This window comes from Pseudopodoces humilis, chromosome 1 (genome assembly GCF_049639895.1).
Source record: "Pseudopodoces humilis isolate 2021_Gansu_Grassland_sample_001 chromosome 1, ASM4963989v1, whole genome shotgun sequence".
NCBI classification, from domain to species: domain Eukaryota; kingdom Metazoa; phylum Chordata; class Aves; order Passeriformes; family Paridae; genus Pseudopodoces; species Pseudopodoces humilis.
Genome location: NC_142200.1, coordinates 44,958,740 through 44,982,748, shown reverse-complemented (window position 1 = coordinate 44,982,748; position 24,009 = coordinate 44,958,740). Strand labels below are relative to the sequence as shown.

The 24,009-nt window shown below is 41.9% G+C and overlaps 1 protein-coding gene across 6 annotated transcripts in view; it reads right to left on the bottom strand.

The window, feature by feature from the left end:
• Nucleotides 1-24,009, bottom strand: part of KCTD1 (potassium channel tetramerization domain containing 1) — a 68,990-nt gene that overhangs the window by 21,966 nt on the left and 23,015 nt on the right. For 5 of the 6 annotated variants that reach the window (XM_088063950.1, XM_014254058.2, XM_088063957.1 and 2 more), the window contains exon 2: nt 11,396-11,574. In XM_088063950.1, the coding sequence (XP_087920076.1) occupies nt 11,396-11,574 (179 nt within the window). Of the gene's footprint in view, nt 1-11,395; nt 11,575-12,028; nt 12,300-24,009 lie in introns of those variants that run through there. The other variant, XM_014254064.2, reaches the window with a different exon arrangement.

Here is a 24,009-nt window from a genome sequence, read left to right as displayed (position 1 = left end):
ACTCAGGCATCTCCTTTGCACCACAAGGATGGACATTGGGCTTTTGTCTGTGGCAGCACAAAGGAGCCAGTGTGGTTCCCTATGGCATTACTGCAGCAGAGCTGGAAGCTGCTGTGAGCAGGGGTATCAAACACCACCCTCCTCAGGTTTTGAAAGGCCAGAGGGAAGATTATCACTCAGGGGAGCTTATACACAGGAGAAGCTAGTAAAGCAAATTTAAACCTTAATATTCTGCAAAGGATAACAATTTCATTGTTTCTGAAAATGTTAGCAAGGCATGAGAAAAATATTTAAAAGCCACTAGCACAACAGGAGTCAATCGTGCTGGACAGCAAGATAGAAAAAATATAAGATGAATATAAACATAGCATACACGTTTGAAAAGTACACATTAAATGCTTTTCACCTGCTTTATGGCACATGCAGCTGTAGCCACAGCACTTGGAGAAAAAGTAAAACATCTCATTGTTTCAAACAAACATGAGCAGTTTCATGTGACAAGCTCCAAGTATAAAATGAAAAAAACATTCCTAAAACTCCCACATTATACCGCTAGTAAACTAGAATTTCACAGCAAAAGTGAATAAACAAAAGCTTTTGAGGCTGGAGAAATTACCATCATGGTGTTATCTAATCTCTCCCCAGAAGTCAAGAATTATGACTAAACCCTTCCAACATAGATATAGCCTGAAATTCTATGTCAGAAGTATGTCCAATTGCATTTGGCAATCCTTAGCCAAGAGAGAGGCTGACTGTAATTGGATGAATATTTGAAGTGCTTCATTATTCATGTAGGAAGACTAGGTAAAAAGTGTTTTGTAGTCCCAAGACACTGGAGGGTGTGTGTTATTGGGTAATAACCAATTAGGAATGTTGACAGCGCTCTGCCTTTGGGATCACCCTGGCCAACAAAGCACCTGGGTGTATGTTGTTGTGCAAAGGCACACACCCACTGCCTACTGCTCAGTTTATTTAAGCTAGGCCTTTACCAAAGGAAATGGAGGACACCCCAAAGGATGTGCGTTTGACAGCTCAGTTACATTCAGAAATAGTGCTGCTTCGCTGTTCTGTCTTCCAAAAATACATCTTTTTTTCTACAGTATTTCTGAATTACTGATGCTACTGGTTATTGAAAACAAATCCCAGTTCTTCAGTTTTACTGCTTATAATCTACCAAAAGAGAACATTCTTACTATTTCCAGTAAGAAAACACTGATGGCAAAATATCAGCTCCTATCCCTGTAATCTGGTAGAAAACTCCACTGTGCCATTGTAAATACTTCAGACTCAGAACAACAAAAAATCAATGATTTTCCTTTCACGCAAGTCTAAGAAAAACATATGAATCATTAATACAGGCATGCAAAAGATTTTTAAAACTTCAGCATTTAAAAACTAACAATCCTGACACTTGCTCACAAGAACCAGAAATTCAACACCAATTCAGATAATGATAGAGCAGTTCAACCCTATCACTAGCTCCAACAGCAAGAGTATAATGCATTGATGATACAAACACTGATTTTTATTTGCTCCTTTACTTTCTTTATCATTGTAATGAAAAAAAATTACAAATTTACAGTCTCATTGAAAGCAAAGAAATTACTGTACAAGTTGCCCAACAGGACTTTCATACCACAAAAAAAAAAAAAATTAAAAAAAAAAATTTCAAAACTTTTCCTGACAGATTTGCTTGTTTCAAACATGCAAAATTCAGTATGTTGTAAGGAGGAATATATCAGTTTTTCTGCAGCTCTCATTTTCTGGCTTGTATCATATTTAGCCTGTCCTGTGGCACTGAGAATACTGCTGCATTTTCTCTGAAATCCCCTGAATGCCCCCTCGCCCTCTCCCCCATGTATCACCAAGGCGATGATGTTTTGATGAAGCATCAAGCACGGGCCCTCGAGATAATGGATTCAATGGGATACACTTAAAAGATCATTTTTCTCTTTTGTATTGACTGCTTGCACTGCTCTAAGACAGGAAGGGCTTTCATTTTTTATGTAAGCTGCAAGACCCCGAGGGCCCTCTAAACTGTTTAAGAAGGATCAATTTTCAGATGGGTAGAAGGGGCCCAGCAGACCCGTCACGGTTTGGAGCGCCTTCTTCTCTCGTATCACCGACAAGTTGGGGCGAACCTAAAACCAGCTCCCAGCTGAGCCACTCTCTGGCACGGCAGCGCTTCCCACTGTTTGGGATTTATGGTTAGCACTCGAGCAGAACTATAATTTATAGTATGCAAGGAACAAAATAGGAAAAAAAGTTTCACAGAAGCAAAATAATCACAGGGGCTGACGGAGATAAACAGCAGTGCCTGGCACTGGTGTAGCGGCAGGAAACCATTACCCCATGACATGGGTTTACTGCAGCGACATTGCTGCAATTACAACCAGGCAACCTAACAAAACAAATTCATTGTACGGCACAAAATATTTCCAATTCAACATTGCAACATTTATTTTTTAATTACAGAACAAAGAACAACTTTTGGGGTGTGGAAGGACATAATCCATCATTTGCTCTGCAGTGACACACTTATGGCAAATGCTGTATACTATAACTTTCTATGCCACCATAAGCACCTACAAGCAATTTCTTAGGCAAGGAATGCAAAGGGTTTGGGTGTGGTTCTGGGAGATGCTGCTTATCCCTCCATCTCCCTCTGTGTCAGCAGGGAGCCGAAGGCAAGCCACATGTTGCTGCACTGGGACTTCAATCACTCCTGTTTTACCCATGTCACACAGCTTGTGACAGCCTTTCACCTGCAACACGCCTCATATGGAAAGAGTTTTTACAGTTCAAATATGGCCTGAACGAGAATGTAAATACAATTTTTAATTAAAAAGAATGGCATATTAATAGGTCACTTGAAGGACAATTATGTCTATCATTTGATTGACAAGCTTCTCACATTTTATCATAAAAACCCCATTGCAGTCTAGAAGGTAGAATTTATCTTTATAAATTGCTGAACTGCTGAAGCGTACCCCACTGCATTTAACACTGCTTTGCACAACAATCTCATATTCTGAACAAAACCCTTGCATCTTTCTATTACTCTCCCTCTTTACTTCTTTTAATCCTTTGCAAACGGAAAGTTTTTGATTCACAGAAGCTGTATTGCTAGTGTTGCTGTCCTTCACCGAATGCCTGTTCTGCAAAACGCAGCAGTGTGAAGAAATAGGAAAGATAGGTCTCCAGTAATTAGCTTGGGTACCAGACGTGGCACAGCTGAGTTTGCTGGAAGCAGGAAAAACGAGTCCAGGTGAAGCGTCGTGCTATATTGCTTTGAGCACCTGAGCTACCCAAGTGTCAACGCACACGGTGCTGCACAGTGGAAGGACTGGACAGGAAAGTGACTGTGAGCCCACTGCTTTCCTAAAGGCATCTCCCTACAAAGCAATCCACAAGCAGAAGCTACAAGCTCAGCTTAAACGCTTTCAAACGGTTGCAGAAGCCCGTTGTTTGTCTGAAGCAGACAGAAAGTGCCTTGAAAGTGCCTAGAAAAGTGCCCACATGAGCTGCAGAGACAACTGTGCTGGAAGAGTCTCACAGACCCAAGCTAATGTACACAGCAGGGCTAGAAACAATTTATTCAATTACTGATTTAAAGACTCAATGAAAGAGATCAATGTGAATGAGTCTCAGAGTATCCCTGGACTGATGTCACTAAAAGCAAAAGCATGATCTAAGATATCTATAAAATATGCTGGCTGCTTACCTACTCTAAGACAGCTCACTATTAACAACAGCCAGAAAACCATACATGTGTGGGGGGAAAAGAACAAGCAAGCAAGCAATGTGCTTTGATCTGGTCAGGTAAAGATCATTTGTGACCTCTGTGAGCTCTGACTCCTTCCAACGGAGATAGAAAAGTGTGTACAACAAAGAAATGAAGACAAAGCAATGAGGGACTTCAGCTGACAGAAGTAGGGTCAATGCTCAGAGCAGAACAGGGACAGAAAAAAAAAAGATACTGAAAGGCAAGAGTCAAAGAGACATCAACATCTCGTATGGTGCAGACAAAGGCAAAAAAAAAGAGGTTGAGAACAAAAGACAAAAGGAGAATAAAGATTGCCAGATGACACTTGTCTGGTTATGATATTTGAATAAACTGCAGACTGGTTAAGTTAGAGGAAAAGTTCACATAACAGGAACTGGTGACATTCCCTTGCCAACACAGCATTTGTGCCTTTTTTGCATTAAAATGACTGCAGATAACCACTGAATCCTGAGCAGTTTTCACCATTTCCTATGCAACCTCTGCAAATACATCCCCAAATGACAGTCATACTTGTATACATGAAACCCAGCCAGAAGGTTGATCATCACCAGAAAGAAGTAAGCCAGAAGTTGGAATCTGTATCCTAAAGCTTCAAACACACCCAAGAGGTGGCCGGGTGTTGACGGCAAAACTGGAAGCCAAATGTTTGCTTCTGCAATTATGTATGTACAAGATGCCAATTTGCTTAGCAACTACGTTGCAATTTATGAAAGACCAACGAAGTACAAACAGTTTATGTGGGAGCAGAATGAGAACCTTGTGCTAACATACTCCTTGCCGTCAGGAACCTCTGTAGGTACAGCAAAAAGCAAAACAAACCACTGAACCTCACAACTATGGTTCAAACCTGGGCCCTATCAGAAGTGACCAATAAGCAGAATACTTCAGCACCACCTCAGTTTCTAATGGGATTCTTCTTATTAGGTCAGCAAGACCCAGAGACTCAGAATATTGTCTTATCTTCCCAGGTATTGGTCAGGCAGAGTGAAAAATACTTCTTGGGTGCCTTCAGTCTAGCTTACTAAACCATGCTGTTGGGCAGAAAAATACAAAAATTGTAAGGTTCCGTCCAAATTTTAAATTTCCATCTACCGAGGATTTCAAGAAGCCTTTGCAATCAAATGATTTCTCAAAGCACAGACCCTTAAACTAGTTATTGACAACCTTCCCTCTGCTGGACTTATAGCTTGATCCAACCCCTACAAACCCACATGAGCTAACTGGCAAAGGAATCTCTACACTGATGATCCGGCTATGGATTTTCTTCTTTCCTCTCAAGAAAAATGACTGTTACTTCTGAGGATTACTAGCCTCAGAAATCAGGAGCTGAAGCCTTTAGCTTTCTAAAACTCCTGAATGTAGGCACTTCTTCCTCTGAACATATGTCCTTATACACTGTCATAGTCAGGCAGCCAGAGACAAGCTCAGCATGAACCCCTGTAGCATCAAGTCTGCACATCTACCTTCTCTGGCTCTGCACATGTGCAAAGAGCTCTCCAACAATCCACTGTCTTGATTTTACAGTCATTTTACACAATTGAGTGCAGAAGCATTGAACAAGTACAGGACAATGCTTTTTACCCTCCAAGTAAATACACGTGAGCTCACTTTTACTGACATTTAGAACAGGAAGACAGACATCAATTTTGTGGCCCCTTTCAGGGATGACTCACCACCAGTTACTGGCCACATGATGTGAGAACCTGCTAATCTGATGCTGCTATTTCTTTCACCAGTCACCAGCCACAAGCAACAGCAGCAACTTGCTGACCTTGCAAGTTAGACATATTACAGGACTACAATTTGAAAAATATTTACTTCTACTGAGGCAACAGTGATGACTGACCTGTGATGATCATTAATTGAGGCAAAATGAGGTCAATATATACCCTAAATTCAATACACATACCTAGAGCTACAATTAATCTTGGTTCAGCCAGGACCAGAAAATACCCCTCAGAGCTCTTTATTGACAGATGTGTGTTGCAAGAGTTCTCTTTAAAATATCAGTTGTGCAAATTCTCTGAATTTCTTTAAACAGGCATAAAGTATAGCATTATTTACAGTTCTGTTTCTATTTTCTTTCCAAGTCTGTATATGTGGTTACACTAACCAACACAACTGTACTGCCTGACTGTGCTGAGTCTGGTCCTTGTAAATGAACAGTTAATTTTTTATTAATACATATTACTGATGATACCAACATCATCAACCTCTATCTCAGTGACTGGATCTATAAATATTTATGCTTAGAGATAGTAATCTTTTACACTTTCAGTCGTCATCCCAAAGCACTCTACAAATTGTTTTTTTGTTAACCTTGGTAGGAAGCAAACGAAGCCCAAAGTTAAATCTGTTATCTTGGGTCACAGAACAGGTCAGTGAGAGTCAATGTATTTCCCTATCCCAAGCCCTCACCTTTCCTTGCCACAAGACCATGCAGCAATCAAATGATGAAATACAAAAGGTGAATAACGAGATGAGTAAGACAGGATAGGTAAGACAAAGATTGTACCAACCCTCTGCCAACTTCTTCTGCCTATTTCCCTCCTGCCAGGAATGTTACAAAATATTAAAAAGCTGTGACCTGGACCATTCATGCTAATACAGCAGACAAAGCTGGTTATAGCAATACTGAAAACTTTCACAGAAGCTTGCTCTTGATGTTGCTGTTCTAGAAAGATACAGATAGAGATGTACCTCTCAGGAAGATAAATCCAAATAAGGAGGGTGGAAACAATGATGCAGTAACACCCACTCTCTCAATATTTCCTTAAAAAACCCAAATCACCAAATGCTCATTAGTTAGAAAATTTTGTATTCCTTCAAGTTTTGCATAACTTAGAGCAGTTTGAGAGGCATTTTCCAAGTTGAGTAGGAAAGTTGTGTCAGTGCTGCTTTCAGGGAGGTGTTACAGAGGGAGGCCTATGCAAAGTGCAGACCACCCTCACCTCAGCAGGTCTCCTACCAAGACAGAAGTCTCCAGCACAGTGCTATAATTTGCAGAAGTTTGAACTAAGGGCCATGTCAGTTTGTTTTGGCCCCGGGGACTGATAACAGAAACTGCCAGAGCTCTGAAACAGGCAAGCAGTGCTGCCTAATTCACAGCACGTCCTTGGCAGTCTACCTACACAACTTGTGAAGGATAAGTCTTTCTTTCAAACTGTCAAAAAAGGCCAAGGACAGTCTGGGCATTCTCCTAAGTAATTCCGTGCTCTTGATGCAAAAGAAACCCTTACCAATAAAAAAAATAATAAAAAAAAAATAAAAAATGCCAGTGTCCTAACTGGATCCAAGTGTGTGAAATTTAATTTCCCTGAGGGCTGAGAGTGAAGATTGGGTAAGAAAACTGGGACACGAATGGATTGGTTCATATGAAAACCTGAAATAGCCCTGGGCAGAAATTTGGAAGGATTGTGAAATACTGTATAAGAAGAATCCACCTTCATATGCAGGGAGTAACTCAAGATGGGAGATGTAGCAACACAAACAGATACTCCAAAAGGTTCTACAAAGCTATATACAAGGTTTTAAGTGAATTTTTCCCATTTTGTGGTGGGAATATAGAATGTGGCAATCCAATGCCACGGTGTTATGCAAATATTTGTACCAGATGACTTGAACAGAAATAATTAGAAGTTCAGATGCTTTGAACATATGAGATAGACAACATTGCTGATACTGCTGATATCAGAGATATCAGACAGCTGATGCTTGTATGATCAAAGTTAAACATCTTCCCATTTAGTTCCGAAATTCAGTTGAGGTTGTCTTAGCCTGGTACACAACTTTTGGTAGATGGTGTGCAGACAGTATTAAGGCTGAGAGATGTAGGAATGCTGACTCCAAGCAAAGAGTTCAATCCTACTGCAAGATGACAATGCACTGGAAAGAGAGTAGGCTGCTTGGGTAAAGTATCAGACCAAATCAGCCAGTGCTTCCTCTCCTCACAATCATAAATCCTAACACCTCAACCTGCCCTCCTCAGACTTTCTGGTGACCATGGAGAACAATGGCACTGAATGTTCCTGAGCTCTCAGGGAGAAAGGCTCCTTTAGCAGACCCTCATCTTGGATCCACCTTTGCTGGAATAATTTTTTTTTCCCCTGGGCAGTGGAAAGAAAACAATTTTAAAAAAAAATCTTCATTTGCAAAAACCAAGCAATTAAAAAAAAAAATTGTGCACCCAAGCCTTTAACAGGTAGGTCTCTGTTGCCAGATACCAACCTGAAGATTTGGTAACTTCAAGTAAACAATCTATTTGTACAATTTGTGCAGGGGTGAATGCACTAAAAGGACATCTGCTCCCTCCCCAGACTTTAAAAGAAAATTGCTATTTATTTCATCAGAGGGATCTTACATTAGGTCTTCTTGGTAGACAGGCTGACTCAAACTGCCTCTTGCTGAAGCCTAAGTCTGGCAAACTGTACTATTGGGCTTCATGAGACTATGTTTGAGGCATGGTCTCACTGGTTTCTTGGGAGAACCTGAAGCCTGTTGATAAGCTAAAGTATTCATAGGGGATTTTCCTTGTGAAAACAACAGATTCTCCCTAGTCTGGATTATAACTAGACTATAAAATTTTATGCTACTAGATTTTAAAATTAATTTTGAGGGCTTTTTAAAGCATTATTTTAGCTTCAGAATTTATAATTCTAGGATTACTCAATTCAAACCATCTATTAGATAAACTGCTTGTCTGTCAGATTGCTTCACTGAGTCAGCTTCTGCCCAAAACACTGATTCTTTGGCTTCTTCGAGCACAAGAGCATTTGAGGGAAATCCACAATGGTCCTTCCAAAGCAAAGAGCAGGGATCCAGCAAAAGTAGCAAGACACCTTTACAGTCACACCAAGGTTTCTTTGGAGGAATGAATAGGTATCTGTCAGCAGGCATTTTACATGTCAAGGCACAAACCAGGCTGGGGAACCTAACAGAAGAATTATGGAAAATGATCCCTTCAAGCTACAAGTCTTTACCTGATATAATTTAAGGAACTCTTCTTTAAAGTACTCTTTCCAATTCATACTCTGCTGTCCAGGAAGAAGAAAACAGTGAGGTACAAGGTGAGATGCTATTGACCCCAAAAGAAGAAGGAAGAGTACACTTTCTCCAAAGCAGAGACTACTCTATCAGAACAGGTCTCCCTCACACCAGCAAGTCAGAGTGACTCCAAAGCTGCTGGTTTGAATATCACTCTTTCAATCTCACAAAGAAAGATGACTCTGGTACCTGGCCCACAGATGAAAGGTTCATTTTAGGCTTCTGGCCCTTAGACTACATGTAATACGAGTCAGAAACCTAATGACTTTCGTGTCTCAACCTGTTATGTGCTGGAGCCTGCAACCGATGCCTTGACTCATCCCTGGAGCACTGCTCTTTCAGGCAAGATAATCAAGAAGTTATTTTTCATAGACAATACTTCATATAACAGTAAGTCTCAGGAGGTTTCAACTGGCCCAAAAATATCTATGAGACCATCCTTAGTTTTGATAACATTCATACATGTGATATTGGCAGAAAAGGAAACATATAAGCAATGTTGACAAAAACCTTGTGCTAAAGTTGAGTAACAAAGCTAGAGTCTACCTAGATATAAACTGACCAGGTCAGGTTCCAAGAAACAATTTGTATTAGTGTCCAAATGCTACTGGATAATTTTTACCTAGCACTTGGTCTATACAAATATGCATATATATCTATATATATATATACACACATATATACATCCCAACGCTCCACTGGAAAAAAACCCGATGGCAGAATCTCAGACAAAACCCAAACAACTATATCATGATTACTGTCCTATTGCTTCATGCCATTGTCTTGACATCCAAATGAGTTTAATAATTGTTCTTTTGAAGCTGCTATATGTTAAAAAAAAGTCTCTCAGGTTCTGGAAGTGGCTGGGAATTCCAGGTTCTAACAGCTACACTGGAAATATTCACTCATCAAGAGGTTCAAAAGACACTGTCAGAACTGAAACACAAACACATGTCAGAATGACTTGAAACAGAATGACTGTAACTCAGAGTTTGGGTTTTCTTTAAATTATGTTTGAAGAGGTTTTAATATGTTTAATTTATTAAACTGGCTTTGATACTACAGGCATAGCTCTCACTTTCAAGTGCTACAATGGCTAAATTGAGCGCAGAATACATTAAGCTTAAACTCACTGCCACCATACACATTTTTGAAAGACATTTTAGTGTTTCTCCACTTGAAGTAATATACTCTCTCTGTGAATTTGACATGAAAACAGAAGCAGCAGGCTCTCATTCTGCATACACAACAGTGTCAGACACCATCAGTGCTCCAACTACCAAAAAAACCCACTAAGTAATCACAACTACTAGGAGCTGAGCACAAGCAGCTTCTAAGAAAACCCCCAAAAGAACAGATTTGGTTTTTGAAGAACAGTTCAAGTTTTCCCAGACATTACTTCAATCTCTCCTGGCAGACCCAGGCTTTGGCATGGCTTCTTTTGCTCCCCTCTGCCGGGCCTTCATTGACGAGGCTGTCATAAGAAAGCCCACGTGCCTTGCTGTGTGTACAGTTCTCTTCCTCCAGCACTGTCAGGGGCACTATTTCAGTCCACCTAACACTATGAGCTGATGATGCAGAGGCAGTAGTATCAGGTGAAACCCAGGCTTTGAACCAAGTCACAACCCATGAAGTGTGTGTGCTTTGTGCCCTTTGAAAAGGCAGGTCAGAGCTGTGGGATCAAGAAACTGAAAATCTCCCCCCTCTGACTGGAGAGAACACAATGGGAACACTGCCTTTCCTCTAGAGCAGGAGTGGGCAGTGAAGGGCAAGATATATAGATTTATACAGTGGACACAATGAATTCCTGCTGGCTCATAACCAACCCTTAGAGTTACAGTACTACACTTTGCCTGCCAGCACCACCAGGTAATGCCCACACACACTGTTAAACACTTGATTTCTTAGAGATGCACTCTTGTTTTATCTACTCTACAGACACCATTTGCTCACACATGCAGCAGTTTTCTGACTGCTTAGTACCAGTGAGCTACCAGAGTCACAAATACTTCATTCAAAAGGTATGTGAGAGTTAAGAGCCTAATTATTTGAAAAGTCCTAGGATTCTGTAAAAAGTATTCAGTTAATACTGTCCTACAGTTTATTTCATTCAACCTTGTCTTTGCCTCAAGTGACACATCCGAGATGGCATGTTGACAGTACAGGAGAGTGGTTACTGTTCCAAAAGAAACAAAACAAATACTCCAACACCCCCACCTTTGGGCTTAAATGCAGTATCACTACAGTTTTTGAATGTAACAAACCACAGCATGGGTGCCCTGGCATAAACCCAGAATCCTAGGTAGAAGAAAGTAAGTGCTCTTTACTAGCTGCTTTGTTTTAGTACACACACATCAGGATTTGCAGAAGTGCCATTTGTCAGAAACACAGCAGAGCAGAGAAAGAAAAGTAAGTCTCTAACTGCCTACTAACAAAGAAAGCTAATTTAATTTTGAAACAAAAGGAGCTAAATTCATCATTGTGAGACAGCCCCAGGACGTCCAAGCACGAAAAGGAAGAAAAGGAGTTTGCCAAAGACATGCAGAAGAAGCTTTTTAAAGTTACCTGGAATCAGGATATTTTGTAAGCGTGGCCAAGCTGCTGGTATACATGTGCCCACCCACATCAATGTGAACTGGTGCGTTGGATTTTGTGAGCTGTGCTGGAGTGGGGATGCCTTGATTGTTCAATGGAGATGCAGGGGATCTAGTGATCAGAGGTCTTGACATATTGGGCCGACTGTCCTGTGAAAAGATAGACCTGGGTTAATGATCCTCTTTAAAACCTTACAGAAACCCCCAGTCTTGAATCAATAGGACTGTCTCACAGTCTCTGATTATGACTTTCATCTTAGTAAAGCACAGACAAGTATTCGGCAGTTTTAAAAATGAATCCAGCTCTAAGGGTTTGAAACGGCTATGTTTTAAATGAGTGGGGCAAAACGCACTGATAAAATCCACGAAGAAGAAATCACGTTCAATAAAACAAGTTTTTCCTGAATACTACTCGCGACAGTCAATCCATACCAACAAAAAGGGTCATTCTCATTTTTAAGAACTGATGAAAGCACTGGCGGAAAGAGATACAGACAAAAAGACTGAGAACAATATTTTCCTTAATTAAGACGACCCCAGGAAGAGTTTCCATTCCTTCCCAAACCCTCCGTCACTGCCGTACCACCAGAACAGAAATACAAACCCTCAACTCCTCCATCCTGCACACTCTTCTCTCGAATTCCCAATTCACATAGCACAGGAACAGAAGCAGAAACACCTGGACTAGTCAACTGCTCATGGACTGCGGACCACTGGACATCGACAGCCTTTGAGAAAGACATTTTCCATTTAAAAGTTATACGTATGGCGACAGCTGCCCCCGTGTGCCGCGGGTAGGCTGCGGGTCCGAGCGGCTTCCCGGGGCCGGCGAGCGCGGAGCGGGAGCGGGAGCGGCGCTTTGCGGATGGAGCCAACTTTTGGTCGCAGAGGGAGCCCGGCCGCCTGCGCGCTGCGGGTGGGGCAGGGCAGGGCAGGGCAGGGCAGGGCGATGAGCTGGAGCCAGGAAGGCAGGCGGCAGGCAAAGTTGGGGATTAAAATAGAAATGCGTCCGAGAGCGGTTCTGAGACAACCCCGCTTTCGACTGAAGGACAGCTCCGCGCGGGGTGGAATCTTATAGGGATGCCCTGAGAACTAAAAGCCCTTGCAAATGACTGAGTTTTACATTTAAAAGGTAAGCAAAGCAGCGAGAAGTCAGATACGCTTCATCACGAAACTCCCTTTGTTCTTTCAACACTGTCTTTCAGCTGCACAAATTAATGGATTCCTTGTAAACATCTCCTCAGAGGCAGGCGGCAAACCCCAGCAAAGCGGAGCGCGGCCATCCGAGAGAGTTACGGGACATTGGGGCTAGCAAAGCCCGCCACCGCCGCCGCCAAAAACAGCACTTCTCCATTCTTCATGCCTCTTAAAAGACTCAAACTATAAAGGCAACGTGAGCCAGGTAATCGTCTGGATGAAATGATTTACGGGCCAACGTTGCACAATAAATCCGAGTAATATGTAACAAAATGCACCTATAAACCACAAGGTACTTAACTAATTTTCTTTCATACACAAAAGCTAGCTTAGGTCTAACTGATAAAAACTAAGGGAATGAAGAAAAACATCTAGTTTAGATGTTGGGGAGTGGGGGGCGGGGGGAGGAAGGGTTGGGTTTCTTCTCTTTCTTTATAAGCAGAAGTTAATATAAATCTGCAGAAATACCAGGCTTAATCACTACAATTGCTGGAGGAGGTGCCTGCAGCACAAAGAAGACAAGTCCAGACAAAATAAGGTACACACGCTATGCAAAACTAATGTCTGCTACAAATGCTATGTGGTACAACCACCACCCAAGATGCTACTGATCTGCAGAGCGGTATTTAGTAAAATAATGAAGAAAAAATTAAAAACGACTACAAAGGTGAAAGGACTGATACAAACTGGGGGTGGGGGGAGCATGAGCCGGACGATTAGCAGGAGGAAGGCAGCATGTCTGAGGAACACATTTCAGTGCTTAAAAGCAGACAAACAGCAGAAAGAAAGATAAAATTATCAATTAAATTTTCAATAAATTCATATCAATGAAATTATCAATAAAATTATCAATGAAAGTTGAGACTAAAATGAAAACCAAATTCTGTAACTTGTATGAGATGGACACCAGCATGTCCCTTCACAGGATCCCCTCTGGCAGAGAAAACATAGCTCTCTTGCAATTTAGCACAGTGCAGCACCACCAAGTCTGTCATAGTTTTTCAATTGGACACATTCTCCTGTATACCCTGCCTGGGGCTGCTTCGAGAGAAAATGAACAGATTTGCAGGGTTAATATTGTAGTTAGGGTGGAACCTCATTCAGTGTAGCTGTGACAGCACTGGCTGCACAAAACAGTAGAAGAATGTGTAGTATAAACATCACTGCCAGGATGGGAGATAGGTTGGAGGACCTAGGTTGGAGGCATTTTAAAAGGCAAAAGAACCCACAAAACCTAAGAAAAGGGAACCAGTTTCCAAACCCAAGTCATAACCAAGCTGCCATTTACACAGTTTACCTACTAAAACTCGCAAGAAATAAAAATGCTTTATAGTAAAACCTTTTGCTTTTATCTCACCCTCCTCCTTTTCAACATTTCCTCATCAAGTTACCTGTATTTATTGTGTCTCATGAAACAAAGTTCTTCTTTCAATGGCTGATATTAAGCACAGTAATGCTAACCTTGCTCCAGTCTTAGCCCATAAAACACATTTCCCTGTATAAAAACAGTTCAGTACCATTTTGGAAACATTTTGAAATTAGGAAATTGTATTTCTACTGCAGTTGCCCCAGAGAAACTAAAGCAGAAATGGGATTCAGAGAAGCAGGTGCTTTTAAAAAATACCATTTTTTTTTAATGTGGCACAACTCAATAGCACTGTCAGAGCACAGAAGATCACCATCCAATGGGTACAGAATTTAACAGATCAGTTATATAATTGCATCAGTTAAATCACTGTATTGTTCAGCTATGGAAAGGATAATGCAGGGGCAAACAGTCTCTGGAGAAAATCATGGCTTGTGTTGGATTATTGCAAACTTGGAAGTGAACAAGCTCTGGTAAAAAGTAGTTAAAACAAGGCACTGCTGGTAAGTTAAGCTTCTACCACCTAATGTGATTACAAATACAATTCCTCAGCAAGTATTACAGGTGGAGAGAAGGGAGTCAGAGAAGCTAAACTCAACGGGCTCCAGCAAACTATCTGGAACAGCTGACAACAAAAAGAATCAAAAAGCTCTTCAGAAGCCTTTCCTGGTGTCAGGCAGGTGAGACATGAACCCAGGAACGGGTTCAGAGCTCAGCCACATAGGGTTGTTCCCACATGGGAGATCACAGAGGTTGCTGTCTGCCTTGGGAAAGCATCAGCTTTGTTCATGAATGTGGCACAAAGCGTGACCACCTGCACTGGCTGGATGGGCAGTGATGCTCCTGACCTGTCAACAGTCTGACCCTTCATAGCTTTCCTTCTCCAACATTTTATTATTTATCCTACAAAAAAAATTAAATAAGAACACAAAGGACAGTTTTATGACAGTTCCATGTACCCAAAATACTTCAGGGTATTTCAATCAATAAATAAATAAAACATTTATCATTATTAATATCCAGATGATTCCCCCCACCCCAACAACTTTTCATAAAATTTGATTCCTACTTTCACTCAGAATAAGTGTATGACTGAAACTATGCAATCAAAAGTGCCAAAATCTGTGTGCTAGGCAGGCTAAAGGCATTTAGGTTGTCTAAAACTTTCCAGTTTTAGTTCAGCACACAAGAGCACTGTTCTTAGAGTAGTTTGGGGCTCCTCCTTCCTTGTTGATATTTGAAGGAGTCTTTCCACAACAAGCAGCTCATAGGCACAGGTCTTTAGAGTATATCTGAATCTACTTCACATTTTCTGCTCTAGGCAAGCCCTCCTGTAAGCTCAATAAAAGCAAAAGCAGCTCTGCCTTAACTACTCCTCCTGGGATTTACAAAAATCCCTATAATTTAGAAGTCTTCCTTACCAAAGGGGGGGGCAAAGATCGTGAAGAAGAGCTTTCCTTTCTCTCCCTGCCTTTTTTTCTATACCATGTTCTCCCCAACTCCACTCAAACACATTGTTAAAGAGTAAGCCTTTACACCTGGGTTGAAAAAGACCACAGCAGCTGCAGGGCTGAGATGTGCACTCATGCAACTGGTCTACCAAACGACAACAACAGGAACCATGTCAATGTTCTGGTAGCAAGTGGAAGGAATAGGAGATATCTGAAGAATATGAGTCATTACAATGTGCTAAGTGTACAAAAATCAAAGAGATGGGAGGCTTATTCCTCCCCTCAAAATATTAGCATTGGTGTCCTAAGTGTTATTTACACTCTGTGGTCTTGAGTAAAGTCATCGTGGTTCCCTTCTTAAGACACAAACCTTGACAAAAACCATGCCACTACAAGACAGCCCAAGATCAGGCACAGAAAGACCGGCATTCAACTACAAACTGTCTGCTTGACTCACTGGACTGTGAGGATCCTTTTAGTTTGCAGGTCAAGACGCTGCTGGCTGGAATTATTTTAGCCAATGTCTTCCCTGTAAGCCAGCCCAGCTCAAGCCGAAGTGTATATGCCACTCAGCAGCATACATACTCCTTGTCAAAGCCCTAGCAATTATTACTGCTGAGAAACTCAAATTTCTAACTCCCCTGGATTTTTATGGGGGACGTCAGGGAAAGCTTGTCTTATCTGTTCTAGACATTAGAATGAATAATCATCCAGTAGTTTATTCTAAAGTATCAAATCAGTCTGTGCTCATTATCCTTTTTTCACAACATGAGGCAGTGCTTCTCCTCACGAAAGCTCGGTGCCCAGGAACAACTGGAAACAGCAGTTAACACATCCACATCAGCCACCTCCAGCAGAAGAGTCTGAACACATGCATCCATCCCACTGTATGGGGAGTGAAGCCAAACAGCAAACAAACTTCAGAAGCTGGTGTCAAATCCCTTTTCCTCCAGTAAGAGCAGAAATCACTCAAGTGTCAGGGACATCTGTGTGCCTGGACTCTGAAATAAACAGCAGACTGATGCTCTGGGGTGCTTGTGGGATGGGGGAAAGTGCAGCTCAAGAACTTCATCCAAACCAGGAACATTATGACTGCTCTTGGATTTGGCTCCTGCACAAGTGTCCCCATTTTGAAGATGCGCTTTTTCAAAACAAACATTTCATTAAAGATTAAAAAAATAATCATGATCATGTCTCACCACAATGCTTAAACAAGTAGCCCCCAACTTTTTTGAATTCAGCAAAAAGAGTTGCCACAACAAAGAGGCTAGAGAAAGCATTTATTTAACATAAACAATATCAGAATAGTACAAACAGCACTTCTGGAAGGTGTAGCAAGCAGGCAGATATACAGGGCTACGTGTCCAAGGAACCCAGGAGTTTATCCTGCTGGAAGGGGAAAATCCCACCCTGGGTACCTCTGTGGGCTGGTGATGTCCTCACAACAAACTCTCTGGCTGTGGCTCTGGTACTCAGCATCCACAGATAATACCAAACTGTGCTGGCCCCTCAGACAGAGCCCTGCAAGGTGGTCAAAGATGACCATGTGCACCGCACAGAGCATGCAAACAGCATTTTAATCTCAAGGTGTGCATGCCATCATGGTGCTTTCTCTTCACCTTCACTCTGAAGAGCCCAGAAGCACAAAGAAATTGCTCAGATCTTTGTCAAAAAGTCTTTACACGTAAGCACATCCTTTTCTTCTGCTTCTTCACCCTGACACCAATGGTCGGTAGCTCCCTGAGGACATGGTTGGGCTCTACTGCTGCCACTGGGTCTGCAAAACAAAGAAATAGCCCATTGTTTTCCCCTGCAAAAATATGCTGATTGCACTGTCATGTTTTGCCTTTCATCAATATAATCCAGCTGCCCTTTCTCTCACAGCTGCAAGGTTTAGGATTGCTGACTCTGAACATTAGGAATTATGTTTATAAGGCAAAACTCCAGAACAATTGTGTTTGAGTGTCACACGAGAAATGGGCCCAAAACACAATCAGCTGCAATTCAATGCCACAGTAAGCTAAGACATGAGGTCCACTGAAACTCAATAGTAGTACTAGATTTATTATTCTAAACCTCTAAAGCTCCATTTTAAATCCTGAATCTCTGTCAACATACGACAGAAGGTCAAATTATCCTATGCAAGACTGTCAAATACAATGGAGAGCTTGAGAACCAGGAAGGTTTTCTGGATATGCTGAGCCACCCAAATGCAGAAGATCTACTGTGCCAAGCAGCTGCTCACTCCTCACCCCAAAGGGCCATGCTTGTATTATTTACAGAAACACATGCAGAAATGCATTTTAGAAAGGTGGATGTCAGAAGACCACCTGAGAGAGGGGACAGAAGGGTCCCTCATAGCCAGGGTGTAGGGTATAGTTCATCACAAAACAAAAACCTTGGCCAAAACTCTTTCCTGAAGGTTTCAGGAACAGTATTAGGCTGTCCTCTCTGTACCATGAAATAGTCCAAATGCAGATCAAGCCTACAAAGGTGATAGATGCACCTCTGGTCGCAGCAGAGTGGCTACAGCAGTGGTGACAGGAGCACTTACCTGATGGGACAAATTTAAGTGGTACATTCTCCTTGTCCCAGAGTCACTGGCCCCGGAGTGGAGCGCTGATCTGGCCCCTCAAGACGGGGGTCCCTTGCAGCACATCCCAAATGCTGGCTGCTTACAGCCTTGTCCTCCTTGAGGTGCTGGCACTGCTGAGCACATACACACGCTAGGTGCTGCAAGCGCTGGGGAGATGTGGTGGCATTTCCTTGGTAAAATGAGCCTTGCTGGGATTTCAGAGATGACCAGGACCTAGAATAAATGACACAGGTGCAGAGAACCAAATGCAAGGCAAGGGGCTGAAGGAAGTGAGGTATTTGTTTGTGCTGGGTGGAGTGGAGAAAGCTGCCTATCTGGAGACACAGGACAGTTAAAAACCACCCTTGGACAAGAGCTTGGAGGCACCTTAATAATTCCAGAGCCCAGGAGCCAAGTCTATAGCACACAACTAGCTTAAATAGAACAGCTCTAACCACACTTTCATCAAACTTGTCACTGAGCCCTTAAGAAAAATTTTTAAGTGGAGAAAAAGAATTAATGGATAATAACAGAAGTCAAATGAGGGCCTGTGCTTACACCAGTACAGCAGCAAAGACGAGTCCAAAAACCTGGCAAAGAGACAGGATGTATCTTCTGAAGTGCTTATAAAATTCTCTGAAAACCTCCCTAAGCCTTGAAACTGCAGACAAAAGTTTAATACCTCGCTCAAAATATTTTATAAGTTTGCACTCTTTATGAAAGATTAGCTCAGCCCCTTGCTTGTTTGGGTGAGTAGTGCTGAGGTCAGCCCAAATGTTGTAATTTATTACATCCCTGTTCTTCTGTGCTGCCTACCCATTTCTTCCTTGGGTCAAGCACAAGCCTTCTGCTGGAGGTGGCTGATGTGCACACTTGCTGTGCTTGGGTCAAGCAAGTGACAAACATGGCCAGCACAGAATCCGACTGAAGGAAGCTCCTAACACAATCAGGATCTTTGGAATACATCCAAACCCACTGTATCATAAAAAACCCCAAATCAAACTTGGGGGTCCAGCCCAGATTCACTACCCCCAAGCACAAACACTTTGGCTTTCACGATGGAAGGAGAATTTCTACAGCCTTTAGAGGTACTGATCCAATTCTCAATCAGCAAAAGCCTCCATTAATTTACAAGCAAAACCAGATTTGAAAGCTGCTCTCAATTAGCACACAGCACACACTGCCCAACTGACACTGTAATCACGGGGTGTTCACCCCAGGATGCAGAAGGCAAAAACATCCCCTAACCATGCTGGAGGACACAGTGTTTAGACACAGGAGGACATTGGAACAAAGGTGACTGACTTGCCATAATGCTGCTGAGGATGTCCTATGATAGGGGCAGACTGGACAGCCAGCGTTTCAGGCCTTTTGCTCCACCAAGGGCTTGTCTGTTCTGCACCAGCATCTACTCAAATTAGCAGTGAAACTGAGTTAGGAGTAACCAAACGAAAGTGTAACTCCCCAGCCTGAGCTGGACATGAGCAGTTCAAAATATTTCATGAGGTACACAATGCAGTGCTTCAGTCACCTTCACTCAAACTTCTTTATTTTCACTTGCAAGAGAGGTCAACTAATTCCTTGGTCTGAACAAGGAACAACTGCAGTAATTGTGGACAAGAGGGAAAAAAAAAAAAAAAAAAAAAGAGGAAACACTATTAAAAGATGAGCAGTCCCTGGGAAAGGCTTCCAGGTCTAAAGAGCCTTTAGCAGCCTGGCAGCCCTGCCCACAACACTACAGCTTGATACAAAAGTCTTTGCTTCTGCTGCCCTGAGGACAGTTTCATTTACTTTCCTTTAAAACTGGAAAATAGGTCGCTTTTCTTCTTGTGCGTCTATCAAACCTCAAGTAGCAAAGACAATGTGAATTTACTTGTGCTTCATAGGAAAGCAAGCACACAAAAAGGGAGTTTCACCTTTTGCAAAGGGCAGAGATGACAGACTATTTCCCCACCATACTTCACTCATTTAAGTGAGAAGCATTGATCCAAATATCTTGGACCACTTCATCCCTGCTGCAAGAGGTTTGGCATGCCAGCTACTTTGCACCTAGCATACCTAAATACTGTGGGGCTCCATTCAGAGCCTACATCTCCTCCCTGAAACAGGCAGCCACTCAGTCAGCCCTTCCCAGCCCCAGTGAACAGCCCAGCACAGAGCAGTCAACAACTCCCACTGCCTCTGTAAGGGATGCAGCATCTGCCTGCTCATCTGCTGCACCAGTGAAGGCAGGAATGTGACAGCCACCTTCACCACATGTACATGGGGTCTGGGCCAGGAACAGCTATGGGAAGGAACAGGGGAGCTCTGAACACTGGAATCCATCTTTCAACTGTTCCTGAGTAGACTACTTGTAGGTTGAGATTTATTAATAATGCAATTTTTAGTCAGACTTTTCACTCAAGTGCTGTTGCCTTTTATCCACTTCTAGCAGGCACTCTACACATATTTTGCAACAGTCTTCACATAAGGATAAGAGAAAAACAACAACAAACACTCCCTCCTGGGTTTAGAAGGGAAGGACTTCTCTCTGCCAGAACCATGCTGGTATATTTGAATGCAAAGTCAAACAAACCCTTACAAATGGTGTCATGATCTGAGTGGGAGAGAAACCAACTGGTTACATTCTTCTTGGACCAAATTTGCAACCTGTCCAATAATCTTCTGGTGAGAAGTAACACTAAAAAACAAGCATTGTTAAAATCTGCTTTGTTTGCAAGGTAAGATCCTATCAGTAGTACATGAATAAAGATGTATGTCTTGAACTGCAGTTGTATCTAAAAATTTTAAAGACCCATAAAAATGTAGACTTCAGTGGGATAACTGAAGATTGCCATGAATTGTCAGAATTTGAGAAATGGGTTTTTCTTCTTTAGATTTGACTCACAAAGTGAACAAAAATAAGCCTGTACTGCCTTATTTGAAGTCAGTTTACACTCCAGTTTGAATAGCACCTGCCTTTGGGTATGTTCCAGAAGATCATCTACCTTTCCACAAAGGGAGGCTAACACCCATTGTAAAACTTCCAGAGGCACATTAGATGTCTGTTCTCCCCCCAGCAATTTCACCCTTAGAAGTAGAAGGAACGCTGCCAGTTACAGCCTGTGCTAAGGAAACATGAGTTATAATTTTACCCTGGGAAAATTGCTGAACTGGGAGCTTCTGGTGTGGCATAGGTCTTGCCTTCGCAATCCAATGGTTCTTTTGATTCAGAGAGGCTTTGAAAGGGTGGTGATGAAAAACATAGCCTCTCCCTTTGAATCAGCCAGCCGCCTGCTTTCCTTTGCACTTTTAAATTTGGTTTATTAATTTGCCTAGGAGCAGAAAGAAATAACACTGACCCATCTAGAGAAGATATCTACTTCAGACCAAACATAAAAACAAAAAAAAAAAAAAACCAAAACAAAAAACCACTCCCACTTGTGGACTGTCTGAAGAATTTTGTATCTAGAATCACCTTTACCATGCTTAAGAAAAATACAAGAAAGTCTTTTATTAGGTCTCCTGGTCATATGAAGAGGAAAAAGGTAAGGGACAAAATAGAAGAATCTGATAAAACCACGTCTTTGAAATGTTGTAAAGACACAAGAGCTCTAAGCACTCTCCAGATGTCTCTTGAAGCAACCAATAATAAAAAATTCTCAGCTGGAATCACAATTCTGAAGGCATTGAGTTCACTTGGTAATTATGGCAGTAGCCAGTAAAACAGACAGCTTCATCTACAACCTGACTGCAGGAAAAAGGCATGAAAGTGCTTTGAAGCCACACATTTGTAATTACCTAATTTATGATAAAGATGTAAACAGAACCACAATTTTGAAAGTCGCAGCGCAGTCTTGTAGAGAATTAGAAATAGGGTGTGAAGTTGTGATATGAAATTATACATTCCTCACTCCAGTATCAAACACCATGGGCAAAAACCCCTGGCCTTTAGGACCCCTGTGTCACTCAGGTTTTTTTTTTTCTTTCTTTCTTTCTCATCTATTCCACTTCCAACAAACCTCTGAAGCTGAACTTAGCAAAGCAACGTCCCAGTCTCACCGAAATGATAATCTATCGAAACCCCACTAGAGGGACAGAGACTGCCAAGAGGGAGAACAGTGCAATGAAAGGGTAAGAGCTGGACTTACTGAGATGACAGGCTTTTTGGAAGTTCTTGTCAAAATGGACTGCAACAGGGAGCATTTACCCGCCTCTACCACGATCCCATGCATTTCCAGGGCTAGCTGGGACTTTTTCCTCTCCTCTTGTAATTCTCATTAAAATTATCAGCCTACAGATTTCATAACAAGCAGAAGAATGAAAAAACCCAAACATTATCACGAGAGAAATCGTATTATGATTAACTATTTCAAAATGCCTGTGGGTTACTTAATACCTTGGGACAGGCAGCATAACATCACAAAGGTGTCACTGTGTGGGGACAGGAAACAGCCCCCTGCTGAAAATAGGTGTGAGGCAGCACACAGCAATGGGGGCCTCTCCCCAGAGCTCTGGGACTGGGCTATGCACATGGCACTTGCAACCTGCACTCAAACCCATCCGTGACCCAGATATCTCCCTACCCCTGCCCCATGCCAAAATCTGCCCAACTTTGGATTTTAAATCCCTTAGAGAAGCGGGTATGTTTTTGGGTGGCTGGTAGGAAGAGGCTGAAGTCCCGAACAAAGCTAAATACAGCTGTGACTAAATTCAAAAGGCTCCTTCAATGCAGTAGTGCATGAAGGCTTTTTACTTCACTTTGCCTCTTTTCTGGTGTTTGGAGTTTTCTTAAATGCTGGAAGTGCATTCAGGGATGAACAGAGAGAGTCATATGCCCACCATTCCCTAGGCAGGTCAAGCAGCAATTCCGTTTTGTTAGTGCAAAGGGCAGGATTCAAGGAAAGGAGAACACAGGAGTCTGCTCTGGCAGGCAAAAAGAGTGCTTGGCAAGACAACAACCATATGGCACATGAACAAAGCATATTTTAGATTTGGTTCATTTGATTCCATTATATGTAAAAGATGCTCTAAGATCCATGGCTAAGAAATACAATTTTGGTTATTGTTTTCAGACCTGTAGGGATTTCTCCAAGTAGTCCTTGTAGCTCATATGATAAAAACATCTATTTGACAGCTAATTTTAGCCTTTTTTACCCACAGGGGTGATTAACCTGAATCTATATAACCCTGTGCTATATGCTAACAGCAGCCATCCTTGCCTCTGCCAGCCTCATGAAGCAGCAATCCACTATTTAGTTGTGGACTAGCAGTCTCTGCTAAATTGCTCAGCAAACTCCTAATTTTATATTAAAAGGCTTATACTCCAACACCAAATCAGACCATGCATACAACTTTTTAAGAGTGGATGAAATCTACATTATACAAAATATGCACTTCTTTGGATGGCATAGCCTGCTTCTAAGTCTGTGGTAATACTTCTCTGGTCATTGCTAAAACACTAAACACCAGTGGCTGGATAACAAAAGGACCTGAAAATGTTTAAAGAAGCAGAAAAATCTATGCCTGTCAAAGATAAATGCCTATCTCACTTTCTCTAGCTACTACCTTTTCTTGCCTTTAATGTACAACACATTTCAACAAAATTGAAAAAAAACCACATTGGCATAAACCAATAGTCAACATATCAATGTCGCTGCACAGAGAAGAATCATATCCAAGGGACAGCTCAAACTTAAACCAGCAAACAGCAGCTTCATCAAGAAAACAAAAGATAAACATAATAAAGGTACATTATTTGCAAGACACACAGAAGTTAAATGAGACAACCCTGGACTGTCATTTGCCACAGCTGGACCAGACACCAAGGGGTAACAGGCATTTAGCTATGAAATAAATGTCTCTTCTGTCAGGCTGCTCTGTAACGGGGCTCTTGGAGAAGCTGGCAGTGGCCAGAAGGCTCAGCTCAGCTCACTTAAACTTCTATTGAGGCAGTAAGCTTTAGATGAACTTACCCTCATTCAGAAAAATACCTGAAGAAATCTTTTGTTGGTTTT